This window comes from Oncorhynchus kisutch, linkage group LG20 (assembly GCF_002021735.2).
Source record: "Oncorhynchus kisutch isolate 150728-3 linkage group LG20, Okis_V2, whole genome shotgun sequence".
NCBI classification, from domain to species: domain Eukaryota; kingdom Metazoa; phylum Chordata; class Actinopteri; order Salmoniformes; family Salmonidae; genus Oncorhynchus; species Oncorhynchus kisutch.
The window spans coordinates 1,218,741-1,242,833 of record NC_034193.2 but is presented as its reverse complement, the minus strand read 5'-3'; the positions used below and the strand labels follow the sequence as shown (position 1 = coordinate 1,242,833).

The window sequence follows — 24,093 nt, the reverse complement described above, 5'->3', positions numbered from 1 at the left end:
ACAACTATAATAACAACTATAACAACTATAATAACTATAATAATAACTATAATAACTATGATAATAACTGTAATAGTTATGATAATAACTATGATAACTTTAATAATAACTTTAATAATAACTATAACAACTATAACAACTATAACAACTATAATAACTATAACAACTATGATAACTATAATAATAACTATAATAATGATAACAACTACAATAACTATAATAATAACTATAATAACTATGATAATACCTATAACAACTACGATAATAACTATGATAACTATAATAATAACTATAATAACTATGACAACTATAATAACTATAACAACTATGATAACTATAATAATAACTATAATAACGATAACAACTACAACAACTATAATAATAACTATAATAACTATGATAACAGCTATAATAACTATAATAACTATGATAACAGCTATAATAACTATAATAATAACCATAATAACTATGATAATAGCTATAACAACTATAATAATAACTAGAATAGCTATAATAACTATAATAATAACTATAATAACTATGACAATAACTATAACAACTATGATAATAACTATGATAACTATAATAATAACTATAATAACTATGACAACTATAATAACTATAACAACTATGATAACTATAATAATAACTACAATAACGATAACAACTACAATAACTATAATAATAACTATAATAACTATGATAACAGCTATAATAACTATAATAATAACCATAATAACTATGATAATAGCTATAACAACTATAATAATAACTAGAATAGCTATAATAACTATAATAATAACTATAATAACTATGACAATAACTATAACAACTATGATAATAACTATGATAATTATAATAATAACTATAATAACTATGACAACTATAATAACTATAACAACTATGATAACTATAATAAGAACTATAATAACGATAACAACTATAACAACTATAATAATAACTATAATAACTATAATAATAACTATAATAATAACTATAACAACTATAATAACTATAATAATAACTATAATAACTATGATAATAACTATAATATATATGATAATAACTATGATAACTTTAATAATAACTATAATAACTATAACAACTATAATAACAACTATAATAACTATAATAACTATAATAATAGCTATAATAACTATGATAATAACTATAATAGCTATGATAATAACTATGATAACTATAATAATAACTATAATAACTATGATAATTATAATAAATATGATAATAACTATAACAACTATAATAGTTATGATAATAACTATAATAACTATGATAATAACTATAACAACTATGATAATAACTATAATAACTATGATAATAACTATAATAACGATAACAACCATAATAACTATGATAATAGCTATAATAACTATAATAATAACCATAATAACTATGACAACTATAATAACTATAACAACTATGATAACTATAATAATAACCATAATAACTATGATAATAACTATACTAACTATAATAACTATAAGAACTATAATAACTATAACAACTATAATAACAACTATAACAACTATAATAACTATAATAATAACTATAATAACTATGATAATAACTGTAATAGTTATGATAATAACTATGATAACTTTAATAATAACTTTAATAATAACTATAACAACTATAACAACTATAACAACTATAATAACTATAACAACTATGATAACTATAATAATAACTATAATAATGATAACAACTACAATAACTATAATAATAACTATAATAACTATGATAATACCTATAACAACTACGATAATAACTATGATAACTATAATAATAACTATAATAACTATGACAACTATAATAACTATAACAACTATGATAACTATAATAATAACTATAATAACGATAACAACTACAATAACTATAATAATAACTATAATAACTATGATAACAGCTATAATAACTATAATAATAACCATAATAACTATGATAATAGCTATAACAACTATAATAATAACTAGAATAGCTATAATAACTATAATAATAACTATAATAACTATGACAATAACTATAACAACTATGATAATAACTATGATAACTATAATAATAACTATAATAACTATGACAACTATAATAACTATAACAACTATGATAACTATAATAACAACTATAATAACGATAACTATAACAACTATAATAATAACTATAATAACTATAATAATAACTATAATAATAACTATAACAACTATAATAATAACTATAATAACTATAATAACTATAATAACTATAATAATATCTATAATAACTATGATAATAACTATAATATATATGATAATAACTATGATAACTTTAATAATAACTATAATAACTATAACAGCTATAATAACAGCTATAATAACTATAATAACTATAATATCTATAATAATAGCTATAATAACTATGATAATAACTATAATAACTATAACAACTATAATAACTATAAAAACTATAACAACTATAACAACTATAATAACTATAATAACTATAAAAACTATAACAACTATAACAACTATAATAACGATAACAACTATGACAACTATAACAACTATAATAACTATGATGATAACTATAATAATAACTATAATAACAACTATAATAACTATAATACTAACTATGATAATACCTATTATAATAACTATAATAACTATAATAACTATGATAATAACTATAATAACTAGCCTAATAACTATAATAACTATCCTAATAACTATAATAACTATAATAATAACTATGATAGCTATAATAACTATGATAATAACTATACCAACTATAATAATAACTATAACAGCTATAATAACAACTATAATAACTATAATAATAACAATAATAACTATAATAACTATAATAGCAACTATGATAACTATAATAATAACTATAACAACTATAATAACTATAACAACTATAATAACTATAAAACTATAATAACTATAATAACCATAACAGCTATAATAACTATAATAACCATAACAGCTATAATAACTATAATAACTATAACAGCTATAACAACCATAACAACTATAATAACTACAATAACTATAATAACTATAACAGCTATAACAACTATAACAACTATAATAACTATAATAACCATAACAGCTATAATAACTATAACAGCTATAACAACCATAACAACTATAATAACTACAATAACTATAACAACTATAATAACTATAATAACCATAATAACTATGACAACTATAACAACTATAATAACTATAATAACCATAACAGCTATGATAACAACTATAATAACCATAATAACTATGACAACTGTAATAGCTATAATAACTATAATAACTATAACAACTATAACAACTGTAATAACCATAATAACTATGACAACTATAATAGCTATAATAACTCTAATAACTATAACAACTATAATAACTATAATAACCATAATAACTATGACAACTATAATAGCTATAATAACTCTAATAACTCTAACAACTATAATAACTATAATAACAGTAATAACTATAATAGCAAGTTATTACCTGTAAACATGACAATGAACCTAGTTCAATGTATTATCTGGGGAAATATCTTTTTAGGCGTGCTACCAAACCAAACTCCCAAGATGCAGAGCAAAATATTTAGGAACATATTAGACCAGTGGGTACAATCCAATATGTTGTGACTGTAGTTCACTGGTGTTCTGGACAGTATCTGGATATCATAGGGACTGTAGTTCACTGGTATTCTGGACAGTATCTGGATAGCAGAGGGACTGTAGTTCACTGGTGTTCTGGACAGTATCTGGATATCAGAGGGACTGTAGTTCACTGGTATTCTGGACAGTATCTGGATAACAGAGGGACTGTTGTTCACTGGTGTTCTGGACAGTATCTGGATAGCAGAGGGACTGTAGTTCACTAGTGTTCTGGACAGTATCTGGATATCAGAGGGACTGTAGTTCACTGGTGTTCTGGACAGTATCTGGATATCAGAGGGACTGTAGTTCACTGGTGTTCTGGACAGTATCTGGAAAGCAGAGGGACTGTAGTTCACTGGTGTTCTGGACAGTATCTGGAAAGCAGAGGGACTGTAGTTCACTGGTGTTCTGGACAGTATCTGGATAGCAGAGGGACTGTAGTTCACTAGTGTTCTGGACAGTATCTGGATATCAGAGGGACTGTAGTTCACTGGTGTTCTGGACAGTATCTGGATATCAGAGGGACTGTAGTTCACTGGTGTTCTGGACAGTATCTGGATAGCAGAGGGACTGTAGTTCACTGGTGTTCTGGACAGTATCTGGATAGCAGAGGGACTGTAGTTCATTGGATGGACTGTAACTGAAACAGACTCGTTTCCTAATTACTAAATGTGTTTATAGATACAATGTTTCCTGTGTCTGTCAAGCATCCTGTCTTTACTTTCTGTGGCTAAGAGCACTTCCTTTTCCCTCGTCCCAAAACTGTTCCTACCCCTCCCCTCCCCAAGCCTGTCCCAAGACAAAATAAGAACTCCTCTCTATGTGGATTAGGGCAGTAGGGTCCTCATTTTAACCCCCGTGTGCCCGAGAGTACTTCCTTTACTGTCATCCTAAAACTGTTCCTCCCCCCTCACAATCCCGTTCCAAGACTTTCCCAACTCCAAAGACAAAACATTTCCTAACCCAACTCCAAGCCCAAAATAGAAACCCCCCTCTCTCTGTGAAGGGACTACTCCTTCCTGTACATCATACTGTTTGTGAACTCTGAAATGAGCCCTGAAACCCCAAGATATGAAGGGAGGGCTCTAGGGAGTAGGGTGGAAATGGTCCCCTAATCAACCTATGATTGAGTGTTTGGTCTGGGAGTCAGACAGTGAAGGAACAGGATTGGTTGACAGGATGGGCTCTCAAACAGGGCCACAGTACAACGCAGTACAGAGTACAGCATATAGTACAGAGCACATCAGAGTACAGCACAGTACAGAGTACAGCACAGTACAGAGTACAGCACAGTACAGAGTACAGCACAGTACAGAGTACAGCACAGTACAGAGTACAGCACAGTACAGAGTACAGCACAGTACAGAGTACAGCACAGTACAGAGTACAGCACAGTACAGAGTACAGCACAGTACAGAGTACAGCACAGTACAGAGTACAGCACAGTACAGAGTACAGCACAGTACAGAGTACAGCACAGTACAGAGTACAGCACAGTACAGAATACAGCACAGTACAGAGTACAGCACAGTACAGAATACAGCACAGTACAGAGTACAGCACAGTACAGAGTACAGCACAGTACAGAATACAGCACAGTACAGAATACAGCACAGTACAGAGTACAGCACAGTACAGAGTACAGCACAGTACAGAGTACAGCACAGTACAGAATACAGCACAGTACAGAATACAGCACAGTACAGAGTACAGCACAGTACAGAGTACAGCACAGTACAGAGTACAGCACAGTGTACAGCACAGTACAGAGTACAGCACAGTGTACAGCACAGTACAGAGTACAGCACAGTACAGAGTACAGCACAGTGTACAGCACAGTACAGAATACAGCACAGTACAGAATACAGCACAGTACAGAGTACAGCACAGTACAGAGTACAGCACAGTACAGAATACAGCACAGTACAGAGTACAGCACAGTACAGAGTACAGCACAGTGTACAGCACAGTACAGAATACAGCACAGTACAGAGTACAGCACAGTACAGAGTACAGCACAGTACAGAATACAGCACAGTACAGAGTACAGCACAGTGTACAGCACAGTACAGAGTACAGCACAGTGTACAGCACAGTACAGAGTACAGCACAGTACAGAGTACAGCACAGTGTACAGCACAGTACAGAATACAGCACAGTACAGAGTACAGCACAGTACAGAGTACAGCACAGTGTACAGCACAGTACAGAGTACAGAATATGGTACAGAGCACATCAGAGTACAGCACAGTACAGAGTACAGCACAGAGTACAGCACAGTACAGAATACAGCACAGTACAGAGTACAGCACAGTGTACAGCACAGTACAGAGTACAGCACAGTACAGAGTACAGAATATGGTACAGAGCACATCAGTGTACAGCACAGTACAGAGTACAGCACAGAGTACAGCACAGTACAGAGTACAGCACAGTGTACAGCACAGTACAGAGTACAGCACAGAGTACAGCACAGTACAGAGTACAGCACAGTGTACAGCACAGTACAGAGTACAGAATATGGTACAGAGCACATCAGTGTACAGCACAGTACAGAGTACAGCACAGAGTACAGCACAGTACAGAATACAGCACAGTACAGAGTACAGCACAGTGTACAGCACAGTACAGAGTACAGCACAGTGTACAGCACAGTACAGAATACAGCACAGTACAGAGTACAGCACAGTACAGAGTACAGCACAGTGTACAGCACAGTACAGAGTACAGAATATGGTACAGAGCACATCAGAGTACAGCACAGTACAGAGTACAGCACAGTACAGAGTACAGCACAGTACAGAGTACAGCACAGTACAGAGTACAGCACAGTGTACAGCACAGTACAGAGTACAGCACAGTACAGAGTACAGCACAGTGTACAGCACAGTACAGAGTACAGAATATGGTACAGAGCACATCAGAGTACAGCACAGTACAGAGTACAGCACAGTACAGCACAGTACAGAGTACAGCACAGTACAGCACAGTACAGAATACAGCACAGTACAGAGTACAGCACAGTACAGAGTACAGCACAGTGTACAGCACAGTACAGAGTACAGAATATGGTACAGAGCACATCAGAGTACAGCACAGTACAGAGTACAGCACAGTACAGAGTACAGCACAGTACAGAGTACAGCACAGTACACAGTACAGCACAGTACAGAGTACAGCACAGTACAGAGTACAGCACAGTACAGAGTACAGCACAGTACACAGTACAGCACAGTACAGAGTACAGCACAGTACAGAGTACAGCACAGTACAGAGTACAGCACAGTACAGAGTACAGCACAGTACACAGTACAGCACAGTACAGAGTACAGCACAGTACAGAGTACAGCACAGTACAGAGTACAGCACAGTACACAGTACAGCACAGTACAGAGTACAGCACAGTACAGAGTACAGCACAGTACAGAGTACAGCATACCGGTAAGTGTTAATGAGGACACTGTAAGATGTAATGGAGCATTAGATGTTTTTCCCTTTCCTGCTTGGTATGCAAAATACTGACTAGAGCTTCATTTAGACACCAAAAGATACTGACTAGAGCTTCATTTAGACACCAAAAGATACTGACTAGAGCTTCATTTAGACACCAAAAGATACTGACTAGAGCTTCATTTAGACACCAAAAGATACTGACTAGAGCTTCATTTAGACACCAAAAGATACTGACTAGAGCTTCATTTAGACACCAAAAGATACTGACTAGAGCTTCATTTAGACACCAAAATATACTGACTAGAGCTTCATTTAGACACCAAAAGATACTGACTAGAGCTTCATTTAGACACCAAAAGATACTGACTAGAGCTTCATTTAGACACCAAAAGATACTGACTAGAGCTTCATTTAGACACCAAAAGATACTGACTAGAGCTTCATTTAGCCACCAAAAGATACTGACTAGAGCTTCATTTAGCCACCAAACACTACTAATGATGTGATTGTTCTGATCTGGTTCTGATCTGGTTCTAATCTGGTTCTGATCTGGTTCTGATCTGGTTCTGATCAGCTCTCTGTGTATTATGAGTACTCCAGACAGCCGTTCCGTCACATCTCCATAACATACCGTAACAAGAGCGTCCGTCTCCAGTGAAGCCAGCAGCACACTGGCAGGTGAACTGTGTTCCCTGTTCGGGTCTACAGACAGCGTTGGTGTCACAGCCGTGTCTCCCAGTGAAACAGGAATTCTCCTCTTTCTGCTGGCCTCCTGGACAGAAACACAGCCAGTACAGTTTAATACAGCATTCTCCACTTCCTGCTGGCCTCCTGGACAGAAACACAGCCAGTACAGTTTAATACAGCGTTTCCCAAACTGGGTCCTGGGGACCCCAAGGGGGGCACATTGATTATTTAAATCAGCTGTGTAGTGATAGGGCAAAATATGATTAGGACCGTGTTTGGAAGTGCTGGTTTAATATCCCATTATCAATGTAGTTAAGAACTAGGTTTTCACACATTTAGACATTTCATATTATATTGTAGGTGATTGTTGCTACTCCAAAACTGGCACTACCAGAAACCATCGACAAAATTGGAAGGCTCTCAATTAGGAAGATCTGTCTAAAACAGGATGGAGGAAACGACTACTACTAGAACCGTCTACAAATAAGACAAAAGAAGACCAACAGAAAGACGTATCAATTAGGGAGGAGGAATTTACATCAGTCTAAACAGGAAGAAGGAAGGAAGGGAAATCAGACCAATCAGAGAGACAAGAATAACCTCAGACGGGAAGTGACCTCACCGTTGACATCACCGATTTTGTTGCTCATGGCGTATCGGATCAGCTCGTTGTTGGAGTCGTACATCACAAACACCTGGTCCACACTCAGCATCTGTAGAAGACATACTGTATTAATGCATTCGGTTACATGCATTTGGTTATTAATGCATTTGGTTATTAATGCATTTGGTTATTAATGCATTTGGTTATTAATGCATTTGGTTATTAATGCATTTGGTTATTAATGCATTTGGTTATTAATGCATTTGGTTATTAATGCATTTGGTTATTAATGCATTTGGTTATTAATGCATTTGGTTCTAGTATGATTACTCGTATGATTGATTGATTGATTAGTGTGTACCTGTGTGGGCAGCACGGCCCTTGCAGCCTCGTCATTTGGACAGCTCTGGAAGGTGATGGTCTGTCTCCACTGGTAAGTCCTGGTCTCAGCAGAGCCGTCATCCAGACTCACAGTGTAGTCCCTTGTAGAGGAAGATGTGATCACTAAAGGAGGAGAGAGACACCAGGCTCAGAGGAAGATGTGATCACTACAGGAGGAGAGACACCAGACTCAGAGGAAGATGTGATCACTACAGGAGGAGAGACACCAGGCTCAGAGGAAGATGTGATCACTACAGGAGGAGAGAGACACCAGACTCAGAGGAAGATGTGATCACTACAGGAGGAGAGAGACACCAGGCTCAGAGGAAGATGTGATCCTCTGTGTCTCTCTCCTCCTGTAGTGATCACATTTTCCTCTGAGCCTGGTGTCTCTCTCCTCCTGTAGTGATCACATCTTCCTCTGAGCCACATCTTCCTCTGACACCAGGCTCAGAGGAAGATGTGACCACTACAGGAGAAGAGACACCAGGCTCAGAGGAAGATGTGATCACTACAGGAGGAGAGACACCAGACTCAGAGGAAGATGTGACCACTACAGGAGGAGAGAGACACAGAGGATCACATCTTCCTCTGAGCCACATCTTCCTCTGACACCAGGCTCAGAGGAAGATGTGACCACTACAGGAGGAGAGACACCAGGCTCAGAGGAAGATGTGACCACTACAGGAGGAGAGACACCAGGCTCAGAGGAAGATGTGACCACTACAGGAGGAGAGAGACACCAGGCTCAGAGGAAGACATGATCACTACAGGAGGAGAGAGACACCAGACTCAGAGGAAGATGTGATCACTACAGGAGGAGAGAGACACCAGGCTCAGAGGAAGACGTGATCACTACAGGAGGAGAGAGACACCAGACTCAGAGGAAGATGTGATCACTACAGGAGGAGAGAGACACCAGACTCAGAGGAAGATGTGATCACTACAGGAGGAGAGAGACACCAGGCTCAGAGGAAGATGTGATCACTACAGGAGGAGAGAGACACCAGGCTCAGAGGAAGATGTGATCACTACAGGAGGAGAGACACCAGGCTCAGAGGAAGATGTGATCACTACAGGAGGAGAGACACCAGGCTCAGAGGAAGATGTGATCACTACAGGAGGAGAGACACCAGGCTCAGAGGAAGATGTGATCACTACAGGAGGAGAGACACCAGGCTCAGAGGAAGATGTGATCACTACAGGAGGAGAGAGACACCAGGCTCAGAGGAAGATGTGATCACTACAGGAGGAGAGACACCAGGCTCAGAGGAAGATGTGATCACTACAGGAGGAGAGACACCAGGCTCAGATCAGGAGACACACACGACATGATCCTTGATGGGACAGACACAGAGTAAGATAAACACAGCACTGAGCCTATTCATGGGTTACATGTTTCCTCACAATATTGTTTTGAACGTTAGTTTTGGACTAATGCCATTCTACTCAACGCATCGTCAATGAGCGCTGATGAAGATTTCATCAAAAGTGCATTACAGTGGCTTGGAAATAGAATGACATTCAAAAGGAGACTTTTCGACAAAATTGTGATGACACCAGATTGACTTCAGATGCAGTATAACGTTAGCTAGCTAGCTAAGATTAAGGGGAGGCCCTCAGATTTTTAGCTAGCTGACGTTATCATTGCTAGTCATTTTTTACGAACTTTGCTAGCTAATGACAACATTGCCATCAAGTCTATTTTACAATATGATAAGACTGGCAAAGTAGTTTCCTATTAAATATTTAATTACTTTAGCAATATAATGGTATTTCCAGGCACTATAGTGTAATTTAGACTAAACAGTAGTTAGCCTCTGTCCAGAATGACTGGGTTTATCACCACTGTAGGGCACCACTATGGCACCACCGGAAGAGGACGGATTGAGAACGTTCATAACAATGGCAAGACGTGACCTAGTGACGGAGTTGAAACCTATGAATAGATATCTACTTCTATGTTTAGAGCCTGTTAGAATCCTTTAGAATCCTGTTTAGAATCCTTTATAATCCTGTTTATAATCCTGTTTATAATCCTTTAGAATCCTGTTTAGAATCCTTTATAATCCTGTTTATAATCCTGTTTATAATCCTTTAGAATCCTGTTTAGAATCCTTTAGAATCCTGCTTAGAATCCTTTAAAATCCTGTTTAGAATCCTTTATAATCCTGTTTATAATCCTGTTTATAATCCTTTAGAATCCTGTTTATAATCCTGTTTATTATCCTTTAGAATCCTGTTTAGAATCCTGTTTAGAATCCTGTTTAGAATCCTTTAGAATCCTGTTTAGAATCCTTTAGAATCCTGTTTAGAATCCTGTTTAGAAACCTGTTTAGAATCCTGTTTAGAATCCTGTTTAGAATCCTGTTTAGAATCCTTTAGAATCCTGTTTAGAATCCTTTAGAATCCTGTTTAGAATCCTTTAAAATCCCGTTTAGAATCCTTTAAATCCCGTTTAGAATCTTGTTTAGAATCCTGTTTAAAATCCTGTTTAGAATCCTTTATAATCCTGTTTAGAATCCTGTTTAGAATCCTGTTTAGAATCCTTTATAATCCTGTTTAGAATCCTGTTTAGAATCCTGTTTAGAATGCATTTAGAATTATGTTGGATATTTAACATAGTTGTATATTTAAGCAATAGGGTCCAACTAAGTGGTATATTAGCCATATAACACAAACCCCCGAGGTGCCTTACTGCCATTATAAACTGGTTACCAACGGAATTAAAACAGTAAAAATACATGTTTTGTCATACCTGTGGCATACGGTCTAATATACCACGCCTTTCAGTCAATTGACATTCAGGGCTCTTTCCACCCAATTACTAATATATAACTGGTGGCAGTATTTCTATCTGTGTGATTCAGTGTGTTACTGTTAACTGTAGCCAGGAGACTGGAGAGATAGAGACATCTATTATGATCAGTGTCCTTCTGGAGGGGTTAGGGGTTAGGAGTTAGAGACTCTGGATTTACGGATGGAGCTGTACTGGGAGGGGTTAGGGGTTAGGGGTTAGGGGTTTGAGCTTCTGGATTTACGGATGGAGCTGTACTGGGAGGGGTTAGGGGTTAGGGGTTAGGGGTTAGAGCTTCTGGATTTACGGATGGAGCTGTACTGGGAGGGGTTAGGGGTTAGGGGTTAGAGCTTCTGGATTTACGGATGGAGCTGTACTGGGAGGGGTTAGGGGTTAGGAGTTAGAGGTTAGAGGTTAGGGGTTAAAGGACTTACGGTTGGAGCTGTACTGGGAGGGGTTAGGGGTTAGAGGTTAGGGGTTAGAGGTTAAAGGACTTACGGTTGGAGCTGTACTGGGAGGGGTTAGGGGTTAGGGGTTAGAGAACTTATGGTTGGAGCTGTACTGGGAGGAGTTAGAGGTTAGGGGTTAAAGGACTTACGGTTGGAGCTGTGCTGGGAGGGGTTAGGGGTTAGAGGTTAAATAACTTACGGTTGGAGCTGTACTGAGAGGGGTTGGGGTTAGAGGTTAGGGGTTAGGGGTTAAAGGTTAGGGGTTAAAGGACTTACGGTTGGAGCTGTACTGAGAGGGGTTAGGGGTTAGAGGTTAGGGGTTAAAAGTCTTAAGGTTGGAGCTGTGCTGGGAGGGGTTAGGGGTTAGGGGTTAGAGGTTAGGGGTTAGAGGTTAAAGGACTTACGGTTGGAGCTGTACTGGGAGGGGTTAGGGGTTAAAGGACTTACGGTTGGAGCTGTACTGGGAGGGGTTAGGAGTTAGAGGTTAGGGGTTAGAGGTTAAAGGACTTACGGTTGGAGCTGTACTGGGAGGGGTTAGGGGTTAGGGGTTAGAGGTTAAAGGACTTATGGTTGGAGCTGTACTGGGAGGGGTTAGGGGTTAGAGGTTAGGGGTTAGAGGTTAAAGGACTTACGGTTGGAGCTGTACTGGGAGGGGTTAGGGGTTAGAGAACTTATGGTTGGAGCTGTACTGGGAGGGGTTAGAGGTTAGGGGTTAAAGGACTTACGGTTGGAGCTTTGCTGGGAGGGGTTAGGGGTTAGAGGTTAAATAACTTACGGTTGGAGCTGTACTGAGAGGGGTTGGGGTTAGAGGTTAGGGGTTAGGGGTTAAAGGTTAGGGGTTAAAGGACTTACGGTTGGAGCTGTACTGAGAGGGGTTAGGGGTTAGAGGTTAGGGGTTAAAAGTCTTACGGTTGGAGCTGTGCTGGGAGGGGTTAGGGGTTAGGGGTTAGAGGTTAAAGGACATACGGTTGGAGCTGTACTGGGAGGGGTTACAGGTTAGGGGTTAAAGGACTTACGGTTGGAGCTGTACTGGGAGGGGTTAGGGGTTAGAGGTTAGGGGTTAGAGGTTAAAGGACTTACGGTTGGAGCTGTACTGGGAGGGGTTAGGGGTTACGGGTTAGAGGTTAAAGAACTTACGGTTGGAGCTGTACTGGGAGGGGTTAGGGGTTGGAGGTTAAAGAACTTACGGTTGGAGCTGTACTGGTAGATCTCAGAGTAGGGTTCTATCTGGACAGTGGATCCTCGGAGGACTTCGGGGACACGTCCCTCCAGAGTGGTACTGACCACCAGGTGATCATGCTCATCTATTCCACTGAACACCTGTTTGATGGTCAGCTTCTCCTGGGCTGGTAGGAAGGTCACCTCAGCCTGACACGTAAACTCACCGCCTGGAGAGGAGACATTTTCATTTCATTGATTTACATTGCCAGCATAGTCCACTCAGTAACAGCAACAATTGCCACCGTTTTCCAGAGAGTCCTGGGTTCTGACACACGCACACACACACACACACACACACACACACACACACACACACACACACACACACACACACACACACACACACACACACACACACACACACACACACACACACACACACACACACACACACACACACACACACAGCGAGAGGTCATGGTTAAGGCAAACATGCCTGGCCTGGACTGGACTGAACATTGGTCCTCTTGTCCTCCGTCTCTAAGACTCTCTGCTCTGAGGTAATGTGAGGAGAATGTGGTGGGAGATATCTAGAAGACAGCTGGACGTTTCCTGGGTGTGTGTGTGTGTGTGTGTGCCTGGCCTGACTAAGTGGTATTGCAGCTGCAGCATAACCCAGCAGCTGTGAATCACGTCAAGACTAGAAACCCCAGACTTCCTGTATATGAAATACAATGACAAGTAAGAACACTGTGTAAAAGGCCAGGAAGTTCTTATTGTAATGTACAGTCTGACCTTCAGCTTGTCAACTAATCATGAAGCCCTTGGTGAATCAGGTGAGTTAGTTACAACAACGTTGTTAAATGTGAAATGTCTGGGGATCCCTTGAGGAGAGGTTTGAAAACCTTAGCTTATTAATCAAGAGCACAAAATTATAGGACAATTCGCCAAGGTAGATGTGGTTCACCGATGATGCTGAATCCGTTCTTGTATCCAGGCTGCTCCAGGGCGAAGGCCCATCCGATGACTCCTCCCAGGGCTGACAGGGGCTGGAGGGAGGGGCCTAGCCTGGCAGGGATGGTGCTGATGGCCACGTATGCTCGCCCGTCATTGGCTACCACGTACGAGTGCAGGTCGTTGCTGTTGAACTCGACGGGAGACGGAGAGTTGCCCACGTACACCCTGCCATTCACCTTGCCGTTCATCCTCTGGGGCTTACCTGATAAAACGAAGAAGAAGAAGATTACTGTCTATTGTCACAGATGTTACGTATCCACTGTGGCTTCCCTGATAGACAAAACAGCAACAAATCTGGGAAGAGTCGCTCTGTGTACGCGGTTTTCTGATAGACAGAGGTCGACTTTGTCATTTTTGTAGCTAGCTAACGTTATCTGAAATGACTGGCTAGTTAACATTTAATTGACAAGCTAGCAATGAGTTGCCACATCTCAAAGAACCACAGCAACAGTTACCGCTCACATGTCAGCCATTTAGCCGACTCTCTATCACCAGAGGGACTTACAGTATCACAATCATGATCGTTGCCACACCTGATAGATATTCAACTTGATCATTTGTTGAGTGATCATTTCATTTTGGTTCAAAAAGTAGAAAAATAAGTAGCTATGGAGTTATGAAAATTGGGGACTTACCCTCTGACACACACTGTATTCCGTTGCCATAGTAGCCGGGCCGGCAGTGACAACAGTAACCGCTGGCGTAATCTTTACAGTCGGCGAAGGTGGAACACTTATTTCTGTTGTTGGCACATGTCTCAGAGTTGTAGGAGAACACTGTAAAACGAGAAGACGATAGTAAGGTTAGCACATCAAACATCAGAAGGACCTGGTCGGGTCATGGTAAGGTTAGCACATCAAACATCAGAAGGACCTGGTCGGGTCATGGTAAGGTTAGCACATCAAACATCAGAAGGACCTGGTCGGGTCATGGTAAGGTTAGCACATCAAACATCAGAAGGACCTGGTCGGGTCATGGTAAGGTTAGTACATCAAACATCAGAAGGACCTAGTCGGGTCATGGTAAGGTTAGCACATCAAACATCAGAAGGACCTGGTCGCAATGGTCTTGCATTTCAAACAAAGTTTTAGAATCCAAAAATAATTATAATCTAGAATAAAGAAGTTATACATTTTAAAACAAAGTTTTAGAATTTAAAACACAGTTCTAGAATTTAAAAGAAAGTTCTAGAATTTAAAAGACATTTCTAGAATTCAAAGTAAAGTTATTTTTCCAATGCTACCAAACAATGTGAACCCACCATCCACGTTGATGTCTCCATCATCTACTACCACCACCTGAGGCTGGTACTGGACCGTGTGGACTGTGAACTGGCCCCCGTGGTGAGGTCCCTGGTGAGGCTGCTCCTTGCGATACACCTCCTCCTCCGGTTCGTAGGGAGAATACGTCACTTGTTGTCCTCCTCCAGGATACCTCTTTGAGGTAGCCTCCTCCGAGACCCTTGACTCCAGGCCTGTGTCTGGGGGCAGGTCTGTCACCTCTCCTGGGGCCACGCTGGTGAAGTAAGGGGAAGTCCCAATCTCGTACACCCACACACCTCGCTTACCTGAGTTGGTCTCCCTGGAGATAGATAAAGCAGGAGGAGTGATCACGAGAGGAACTGCCAAAAGGAATGGCCTTATCCTGCAGTATTATATCTGTACTTCTGTGGGAAACCAAACATGACCTCCCTCACAGACATTGGTGGAACAAAGTGGGGCAGCAGGTAGCCTAGTGGTTAGAGTGTTGCATTAGTAACCATAAAGTTGCAAGATCGAATCCCTGAGCTGACGAGGTAAAAATCTGTTGTTCTGCCCCTGAACAAGGCAGTTAACCCACTGTTCCCCAGAAGGACCACAAGAGTTGGCAAGACAGCACAAACAGATCTAGGACCAGTATACCTAGTTTCTTCAGTGACAAGGCATCACAACATACTCTGCAAGAGGCTTGTGTTATGTTGTTGGCTCAATAACCCACCATTTGTATTTAACATTGTTATCAGGAAATATTCAGAAAGTATGGAAGTCATCTCTTGTGCTGCCTCTCCATAAGGGGGATAGTAGTGATCGTAATCATTATTGCCCCCCATTTCAAGGCTTCCTGGTCTAGTTAAGACTAGAATCATTGGTAAATGTACAACTTTGCTCTTTTTTATCTGAGAAATGTATTTTGAATGTAAACCAATCAGGGTTTAGGCCTGGACATCCAATCAGGGTTTAGTCCTGGATATCCAATCAGGGTTTAGGCCTGGACATCCAATCAGGGTTTAGACCTGGACATCCAATCAGGGTTTAGACCTGCACATCCAATAGGGGTTATGCCTGGACATCCAATCAGGGTTTAGTCCTGGATATCCAATCAGGGTTTAGGCCTGGACATCCAATCAGGCTTTAGACCTGGACATCAAATCAGGGTTTAGACCTGGACATCCAATCAGGGTTTAGGCCTGGACATCCAATCAGGGTTTAGACCTGGACATCCAATCAGGGTTTAGACCTGGACATCCAATAGGGGTTTAGACCTGGACATCCAATCAGGGTTTAGATCTGGACATCCAATCAGGGTTTAGACCTGGACATCCAATCGGGGTTTAGACCTGAACATCCAATCTGGTTCTCTTCACTATTTACATAGACACTATTGATCCAATCTTTTAAATATTTGTCTAGTATATGCAGATGATACTACGATGTATGCTATTGCCCTGACTGTTGATCAGGTTGTGTCAAAATATTTAGCTATGCAGGAATCCCTTGCTGATTTAAAACTTGTGCTAAATAATGGCAAAACTAAATACATGTTGTTTTTAGACTCTCGTTAGAATGTTTCAGATGAACTACATGTTCACTTATTAGATGGTTCTCTAATCGAACGTGTTCCTGCATATAAATACTCAGGCATTTGGATTGATATGGATTTGATGTTGATGTGTATAAAACATATAGATGATCTTGTTAAGAAGCTAAGATTTAAAGTTGGCTTTTTTCTACAGAAACAGATGGGGACTTTCTCTAATCAATAGGAAGCAGGTTATTCAGTCAACCTTTTAATCTGTTGTTGATTATGATTATATTATTTATTAAAGTGCATCTGCTAAAACTCTAAAACCTTTGGATGCCATCTACCATAATGCTCTTTGTTTTGTTACAGTCGATAGTTTTTGTACTCATCACTGCATCCTGTATCAAAGAGTTGGCTGGACTTCTCTAAAGACCCCTACAATGCTTCCTTTCTGTTTACAAGGCCCAACTTCATAAGCTTCCGTCTTATCTAACTTTGCTGTTGAGGTATAGACACCTGAGTTGCCTAACCCATTCACAGGATTGGTTAACTCTTGGGGTTCCTAACCCATTCACAGGATTGGTTAACTCTTGAGGTTCCAAACCTGTTCACAGGATTGGTTGACTCTTGGGGTTCCTAACCCGTTGACAGGATTGGTTGACTCTTGGGGTTCCTAACCCGTTGACAGGATTGGTTAACTCTTGGGGTTCCTAACCCGTTGACAGGATTGGTTGACTCTTGGGGTTCCTAACCCGTTCACAGGATTGGTTGACTCTTGGGGTTCCTAACCCGTTGACAGGATTGGTTAACTCTTGGGGGTCCTAGGGTCTCCACCCAGCTAGGTAAATCTGCTTTTAGTTTTAAAGCACCGTATTGCTGGACCAAAATGATAAATACATTTCATCTTGATGTTCTGCCGATTTAAAGTATTGATTATTTGTGGAGGAATGTTTTCTGGGTGATATGTGATGTTTTATTTGTACTTACCATGACTGTGTTTTTGTATTTTAATGTGTGTATATATATATATACTGTATATGCTGAGTGTATAAAACATTAAGGACCCCTTCCTAATATTGTGTTGCACACGCAGCCTCTATTCGTTGGGGCATGCTGGCTCATGCTGACTCCAATACTTCAAACAGTCGTATCCAGTTGGCTAGATGTCCTTTGGGTGGTGGACCATTCTTGATACACACGGGAAACTGTGAAAAACCCAGCAGCGTTGCAGTTCTTGACACAAACCGGTGCGCGCTGGCACCTACTAACATACCGCGTTCAAAGGCACTTAAATCTTTTGTCTCGCCCATTCACCCTCTGAATGGCACACATACACAATCCATGTCTCAATTGTCTCAAGGCTTAAAAATCCTTCTTTAACCTGTCTCCTCTCCTCCATCTATACTGATTGAAGTGGATTTAACAAGTGACATCAATAAGGGATCATAGCTTTCACCTGGATTCATCTGGTCAATCTATGTCATGGAAAGAGCAGGTGTTCTTAATGTTTTGTACACTCAGCGTATATATTTGTTGTATAATGTGTATATTTATATTGTATATACAGGGCGCATTTGGAAAAGAGACCTACAGTGCCTTGCAAAAGTATTCACCCCTCATGGAGTTTTCCTATTTTGTTGCATTACAACCTGGAATTTAAATGGATTTTTAATTGGATTTCAGGTAATAGTCCAAATTTGTGAAGTGAAATGACTTGTTTCAAAAAATTATAAAAAATTAAAACAGAAAAGTGCATAAGAAGTTTAGAAGAACTTTACATTAAAACTAGTTTACATCCACGTATGTTGGAGTCATTAAAACTAGTTTACATCCACTGATGTTGGAGTCATTAAAACTAGTTTACATCCACTGATGTTGGAGTCATTAAAACTAGTTTACATCCACTGATGTTGGAGTCATTAAAACTAGTTTACATCCACTGATGTTGGAGTCATTAAAACTAGTTTACATCCACTGATGTTGGAGTCATTAAAACTAGTTTACATCCACTGATGTTGGAGTCATTAAAACTAGTTTACATCCACTGATGTTGGAGTCATTAAAACTAGTTTACATCCACTGATGTTGGAGTCATTAAAACTAGTTTACATCCACTGATGTTGGAGTCATTAAAACTAGTTTACATCCACTGATGTTGGAGTCATTAAAACTAGTTTACATCCACTGATGTTGGAGTCATTAAAACTAGTTTACATCCACTGATGTTGGAGTCATTAAAACTAGTTTACATCCACTGATGTTGGAGTCATTAAAACTAGTTTACATCCACTGATGTTGGAGTCATTAAAACTAGTTTACATCCACTGATGTTGGAGTCATTAAAACTAGTTTACATCCACTGATGTTGGAGTCATTAAAACTAGTTTACATCCACTGATGTTGGAGTCATTAAAACTAGTTTACATCCACTGATGTTGGAGTCATTAAAACTTGTTTTAACAAACTATAGTTTTGGCAAGTCAGTTAGGACATCTAATTTGTGCATGACACAAGTAGTTTTTCCAACAATTGTTTACAGACAGATTATTTCATTTATAATTCACTGTATCACAATTCCAGTGGGTCAGAAGTTTACATACACTAAGTTGACTGTGCCTTTAAACAGCTTGGAAAATTCCAGAAAATGATGTCATGGCTTTAGAAGCTTCTGATAGGCTAATTGACACAATTGGAGTCAATTGGAGCAGTACCTGTGGGTGTATTTCAAGGCCTACCTTCAACCTCAGTGACTCTTTGCTTGACATCATGGGAAAATCAAAAGAAATTAGCCAAGACCTCAGAAAAAAAATTGTAGACCTCCACAAGTCTGGTTCATCCTTGGGAGCAACTTCCAAACACCTGAAGGTACCACGTTCATCTGTACAAACAATAGTACGCAAGTATAAACACCATGGAACCACACAGCTGTCATACCACTCAGGAAGGAAACAGGTTCTGTCTCCTAGAGATGAACGTACTTTGGTGCGAAAAGTGCAAATCAATACCAGAACAACAGCAAAGGACCTTGTGAAGATGCTGGAGGAAACAGGTACAAAAGTATCTATATCCACAGTTAAACGAGTCCTATATCGACATAACCTGAAAGGCCACTCAGCAAGGAAGAAGCCACTGCTCCAAAACCGCCATAAAAAAGCCAGGATTTGTAACTGCACATGGGGACAAAGATCATACTTTTTGGAGAAATGTCCTCTGGTCTGATGAAACAAAAATATATCTATTTGGTCATAATGACCATCGTTATGTTTGGAGGAAAAAGGGAGAGGATTGCAAGCTGAAGAACACCATCCCAACCGTGAAGCACGGAGGTGGCAGCATCATGTTGTGGGGGTGCTTTGCTGCAGGAGGGACTAGTGCACTTCACAAAATAGATGGCATCATGAGGGAGGAAAAGTATGTGGATATATTGAAGCAACATCTCAAGACATCAGTCAGGAAGTTAAAGCTTGGTTGCAAATGGGTTTTCCAAATGGACAATGACCCCAAGCATACTTCCAAAGTTGTAGCGAAATGGCTTAAGGACAACAAAGTGGTCATCACAAAGCTCTGGCCTCAATCCTATAGAAAATGTGTGGGCAGAACTGAAAAGGTGTGTGCGAGTTACAAACCTGACTCAGTTACACCAGCTCTGTCAGGAGGAATGGGCCAAAATTCACCCAACTTATTGTGGGAAGCTTGTGGAAGGCTACCCGAAACGTTTGACCCAAGTTAAACAATTTAAAAGGCAATGCTACCAAATACTAATTGAGTGTATGTAAAACTTCTGACCCACTTGGAATTGTGATGAAAGAAATAGAAGCTGAAATAAATGATTCTATCTACTATTATGCTGACATTTCAAATTCTTAAAATAAAGTGGTGATCCTAACTGACCTAAGACAGGGAATTTTTATTATGATTAAATGTCAGGAATTGTGAACAACTGAGTTTAAATGTATTTGGCTAAGGTGTATGTAAACTTCCGACTTCAACTGTATGTATTCACCCCCTTTGCTATGAAGCCCCTAAATAAGATCTGGTGCAACCAATTACCTTCAGAAGTCACATAATTAGTTAAATAAAGTCTGCCTGTGTGCATTCTAAGTGTCACATGATCTGTCACACGATCTCAGTATATATACATGTACACCTGTTCTGAAAGGCCCCAGAGTCTGCAACACCACTAAGCAAGGGGCACCACCAAGCAAGCGGCACCATGAAGACCAAGGAGTTCTCCAAACAGGTCAGGGACAAAGTTGTGGAGACGTACAGATCAGGGTTGGGATATAAACAACCATCAGAAACTTTGAACATCCCACAAAGCACCATTAAATCCATTATAAAGAAAATGGAAAGAATATGGCACCACAACAAACCTGCCAAGAGAGGGCCGCCCACCAAAACCTACGGCCCAGGCAAGGAGGGCATTAAATCAGAGAGGCAACAAAGAGACCAATGATAACCCTGAAGGAGCTGCAAAGCTCCACAGCAGAGATTGGAGTATCTGTCCGTAGGACCACTTTAAGGCGTACACTCCACAGAGCTGGGCTTTACCGAAGAGTGACCAGAGAAAAATAAGTAAACATCTTTGGTGTTCACCAAAAGTTATGTGGGAGACTCCCCAAATATATGGAAGAAGGTACTCTGGTCAGATGAGACTAAAATTGAGCTTTTTGCCCGTCAAGGAAAACGCTATGTCTGGTACAAACCCAACACCTCTTATCACCCCGGGAACACCATCCCACAGTGAAGCATTGTGGTGGCAGCATCATGCTGTGGGGATGTTTTCATTGGCAGGGACTGGGAAACTGGTCAGAATTGGAGGAATTTTGGATGGCACTAAGTACAGGGAAATTCTTGAGGGAAACCTGTTTATCTTCCAGAGATTTGAGACTGGGACGGAGGTTCACCTTCCAGCAGGACAATGACCCTAAGCATACTGCTAAAGCAACACTTGAGTGGTTTACGGGTAAACATTTAAATGTCTTGGAATGGCCTAGTCAGACCTCAATCCAAGTGAGAATCTGTGGTATGACTTTTCTGTACACCAGTGGAACCCATCCAACTTGAAGGAGCTGGATCAGTTTTGACTTGAAGAATGGGCAGAAATCCCAGTGGCTAGATGTGCCAAGCTTATAGAGATGTACCCCAAGAGACTTGCAGATGTAATTGCTACAAAAGGTGGCTCTACAAAGTATTGACTTTGGGGGGGGGGGGGATAGTTATGCACACTTAAGTTTTCTGTTTTTTTGTCTTATTTGTTTCACAATAAAAAATATGTTGCATCTTCAAAGTGGTAGACATGTTGTGTAAATCAAATGATACAACCCCCCCAAAATCCATTTTAATTCCAGGTTGTAAGGCAACAAAATAGGAAAAATGCCAAGAGGGGTGATTACTTTTGAAAGCCACTGTAGGTCTCAATATGTCTGCCCTGTTATCTTTTAAATAAAAAGACCAGTACTTACTCTGCTAGCGCCCTGACAGAGGTCTCCCTCTCGGTGGTGATGCGGTAGTACGGTCCCTGTCGGGTGCTGAACACCAGGTACTTCACCAGCCCTTTACTGAAGCCCGCCTGCATGGCCTGACTACTGCCTCCTACAGCTGTGGAGGCAAACTGCATCCCCTTCCTGGGGTAAAGCAGGATAGCATAGGAGGTCGTCTCAGCTGACGCTATCACCAGCTGGAAGCTATTCCTCTGTTGAAAGAGAGAGTTACAACACGGTTACATTGTTAAGATTCAGACTCAAGAATGTCACTCACTGCTTCTGCCTACTCTTTGGTGTCCAGGTCGGGCTACTCTAAAGCATTTTGTAACCTCTCTTTCCACATTAATACATTAACTTGATTGATTGATTGACTGGTAATTCTGATCTCACCTGTTTCTCCAGTCCGTCTCCTCTGCTGTGGTCATGGTGTTGCCTGGAAGCCACATCTACCCAGGTGACGACCACCGCGTGTTCCGGCTCCACCTAGTAAACACAAGTAACAGCTACTTTAATTCATTCAGTGCTTAGACTAACACTATGTATTTTGTTCAGCGTTTTAGTGAAATATTTTTACAATGTAAATTGTACTCGCAATTCAGCTTATTGCCAGTTGTATAATGTCTTGGTTAAAGTAAAACAAATGTTCCATCTCTCTCTCTCTCACCTCATCGTCCTCTGGAAAAGCCCTGTTAATCTGCTCTGCAGCCTGCCGCAGGGTGGCTGGGCTGGCATCCTGACGGTAGTACACCTTACCCACGCCGTCACCAGTATCCAGGTCGCCGTGCAGGGCCGCGATCATGCCGAACCCGGCGGGCATCTTACCAAGGTATGTGGACTCAGCACTGGGCTGTGCCATGGCAACGAACCCATTGGTGTTGATCTGAAATGTAGAACAAACACAAACTGTCAATAATCAGCAACAACACGGGTTGACTGACATAGTCAGACAGGGTCTGCATCAGGACATAGAGAGACTAACAGCCTACATAGTCAGACAGGGTCTGCATCAGGACATAGAGAGACTAACAGCCTACATAGTCAGACAGGGTCTGCATCAGGACACAGAGAGACTAACAGCCTACATAGACAGGGTCTGTATCAGGACATAGAGAGACTAACAGCCCACATAGTCAGACAGGGTCTGCATCAGGACACAGAGAGACTAACAGCCCACATAGTCAGACAGGGTCTGCATCAGGACAAAGAGAGACTAACAGCCCACATAGTCAGACAGGGTCTGCATCAGGACAAAGAGAGACTAACAGCCCACATGCAACAGGATAGGCCAATAACCCAGGCTAACAACAGCAGAGGGTCTGCAGCAGGCCTTGACCTGGCTGAACTACAACAGTGCAGCCTACAGTATAATACTATGAATGCTCCCCATTGTCAGACTATGACTGCCCCCCCCCATGTCAGACTATGAATGCCCCTCCCATGTCATACTATGAATGCCCTCCCATGTCAGACTATGAATGCCCCCCCATGTCAGACTATTAATGCCCTCCCATGTCAGACTATGAATGCCCTCCCATGTCAGACTATGAATTCCCCCCATGTCAGACTATGAATGCCCTCCCATGTCAGACTATGAATGCCCTCCCATGTCA

At 40.2% G+C, this 24,093-nt stretch overlaps 1 protein-coding gene across 1 annotated transcript in view; it reads right to left on the bottom strand.

Annotated features, from left to right (window-relative positions):
- The window catches only part of nid1a (nidogen 1a), a 67,834-nt gene that overhangs the window by 30,560 nt on the left and 13,181 nt on the right, over positions 1 to 24,093 (bottom strand). Inside the window, exons 2-11 of the mRNA XM_031799061.1 lie at positions 23,148 to 23,363; positions 22,874 to 22,966; positions 22,463 to 22,692; positions 15,478 to 15,797; positions 14,852 to 14,992; positions 14,167 to 14,418; positions 13,226 to 13,426; positions 8,773 to 8,915; positions 8,430 to 8,520; positions 7,752 to 7,892 (exon numbers count right to left, since the gene is read on the bottom strand). Coding sequence (XP_031654921.1) covers positions 7,752 to 7,892; positions 8,430 to 8,520; positions 8,773 to 8,915; positions 13,226 to 13,426; positions 14,167 to 14,418; positions 14,852 to 14,992; positions 15,478 to 15,797; positions 22,463 to 22,692; positions 22,874 to 22,966; positions 23,148 to 23,363 — 1,828 coding nt within the window. The remainder of the gene's footprint in view (positions 1 to 7,751; positions 7,893 to 8,429; positions 8,521 to 8,772; positions 8,916 to 13,225; positions 13,427 to 14,166; positions 14,419 to 14,851; positions 14,993 to 15,477; positions 15,798 to 22,462; positions 22,693 to 22,873; positions 22,967 to 23,147; positions 23,364 to 24,093) is intronic.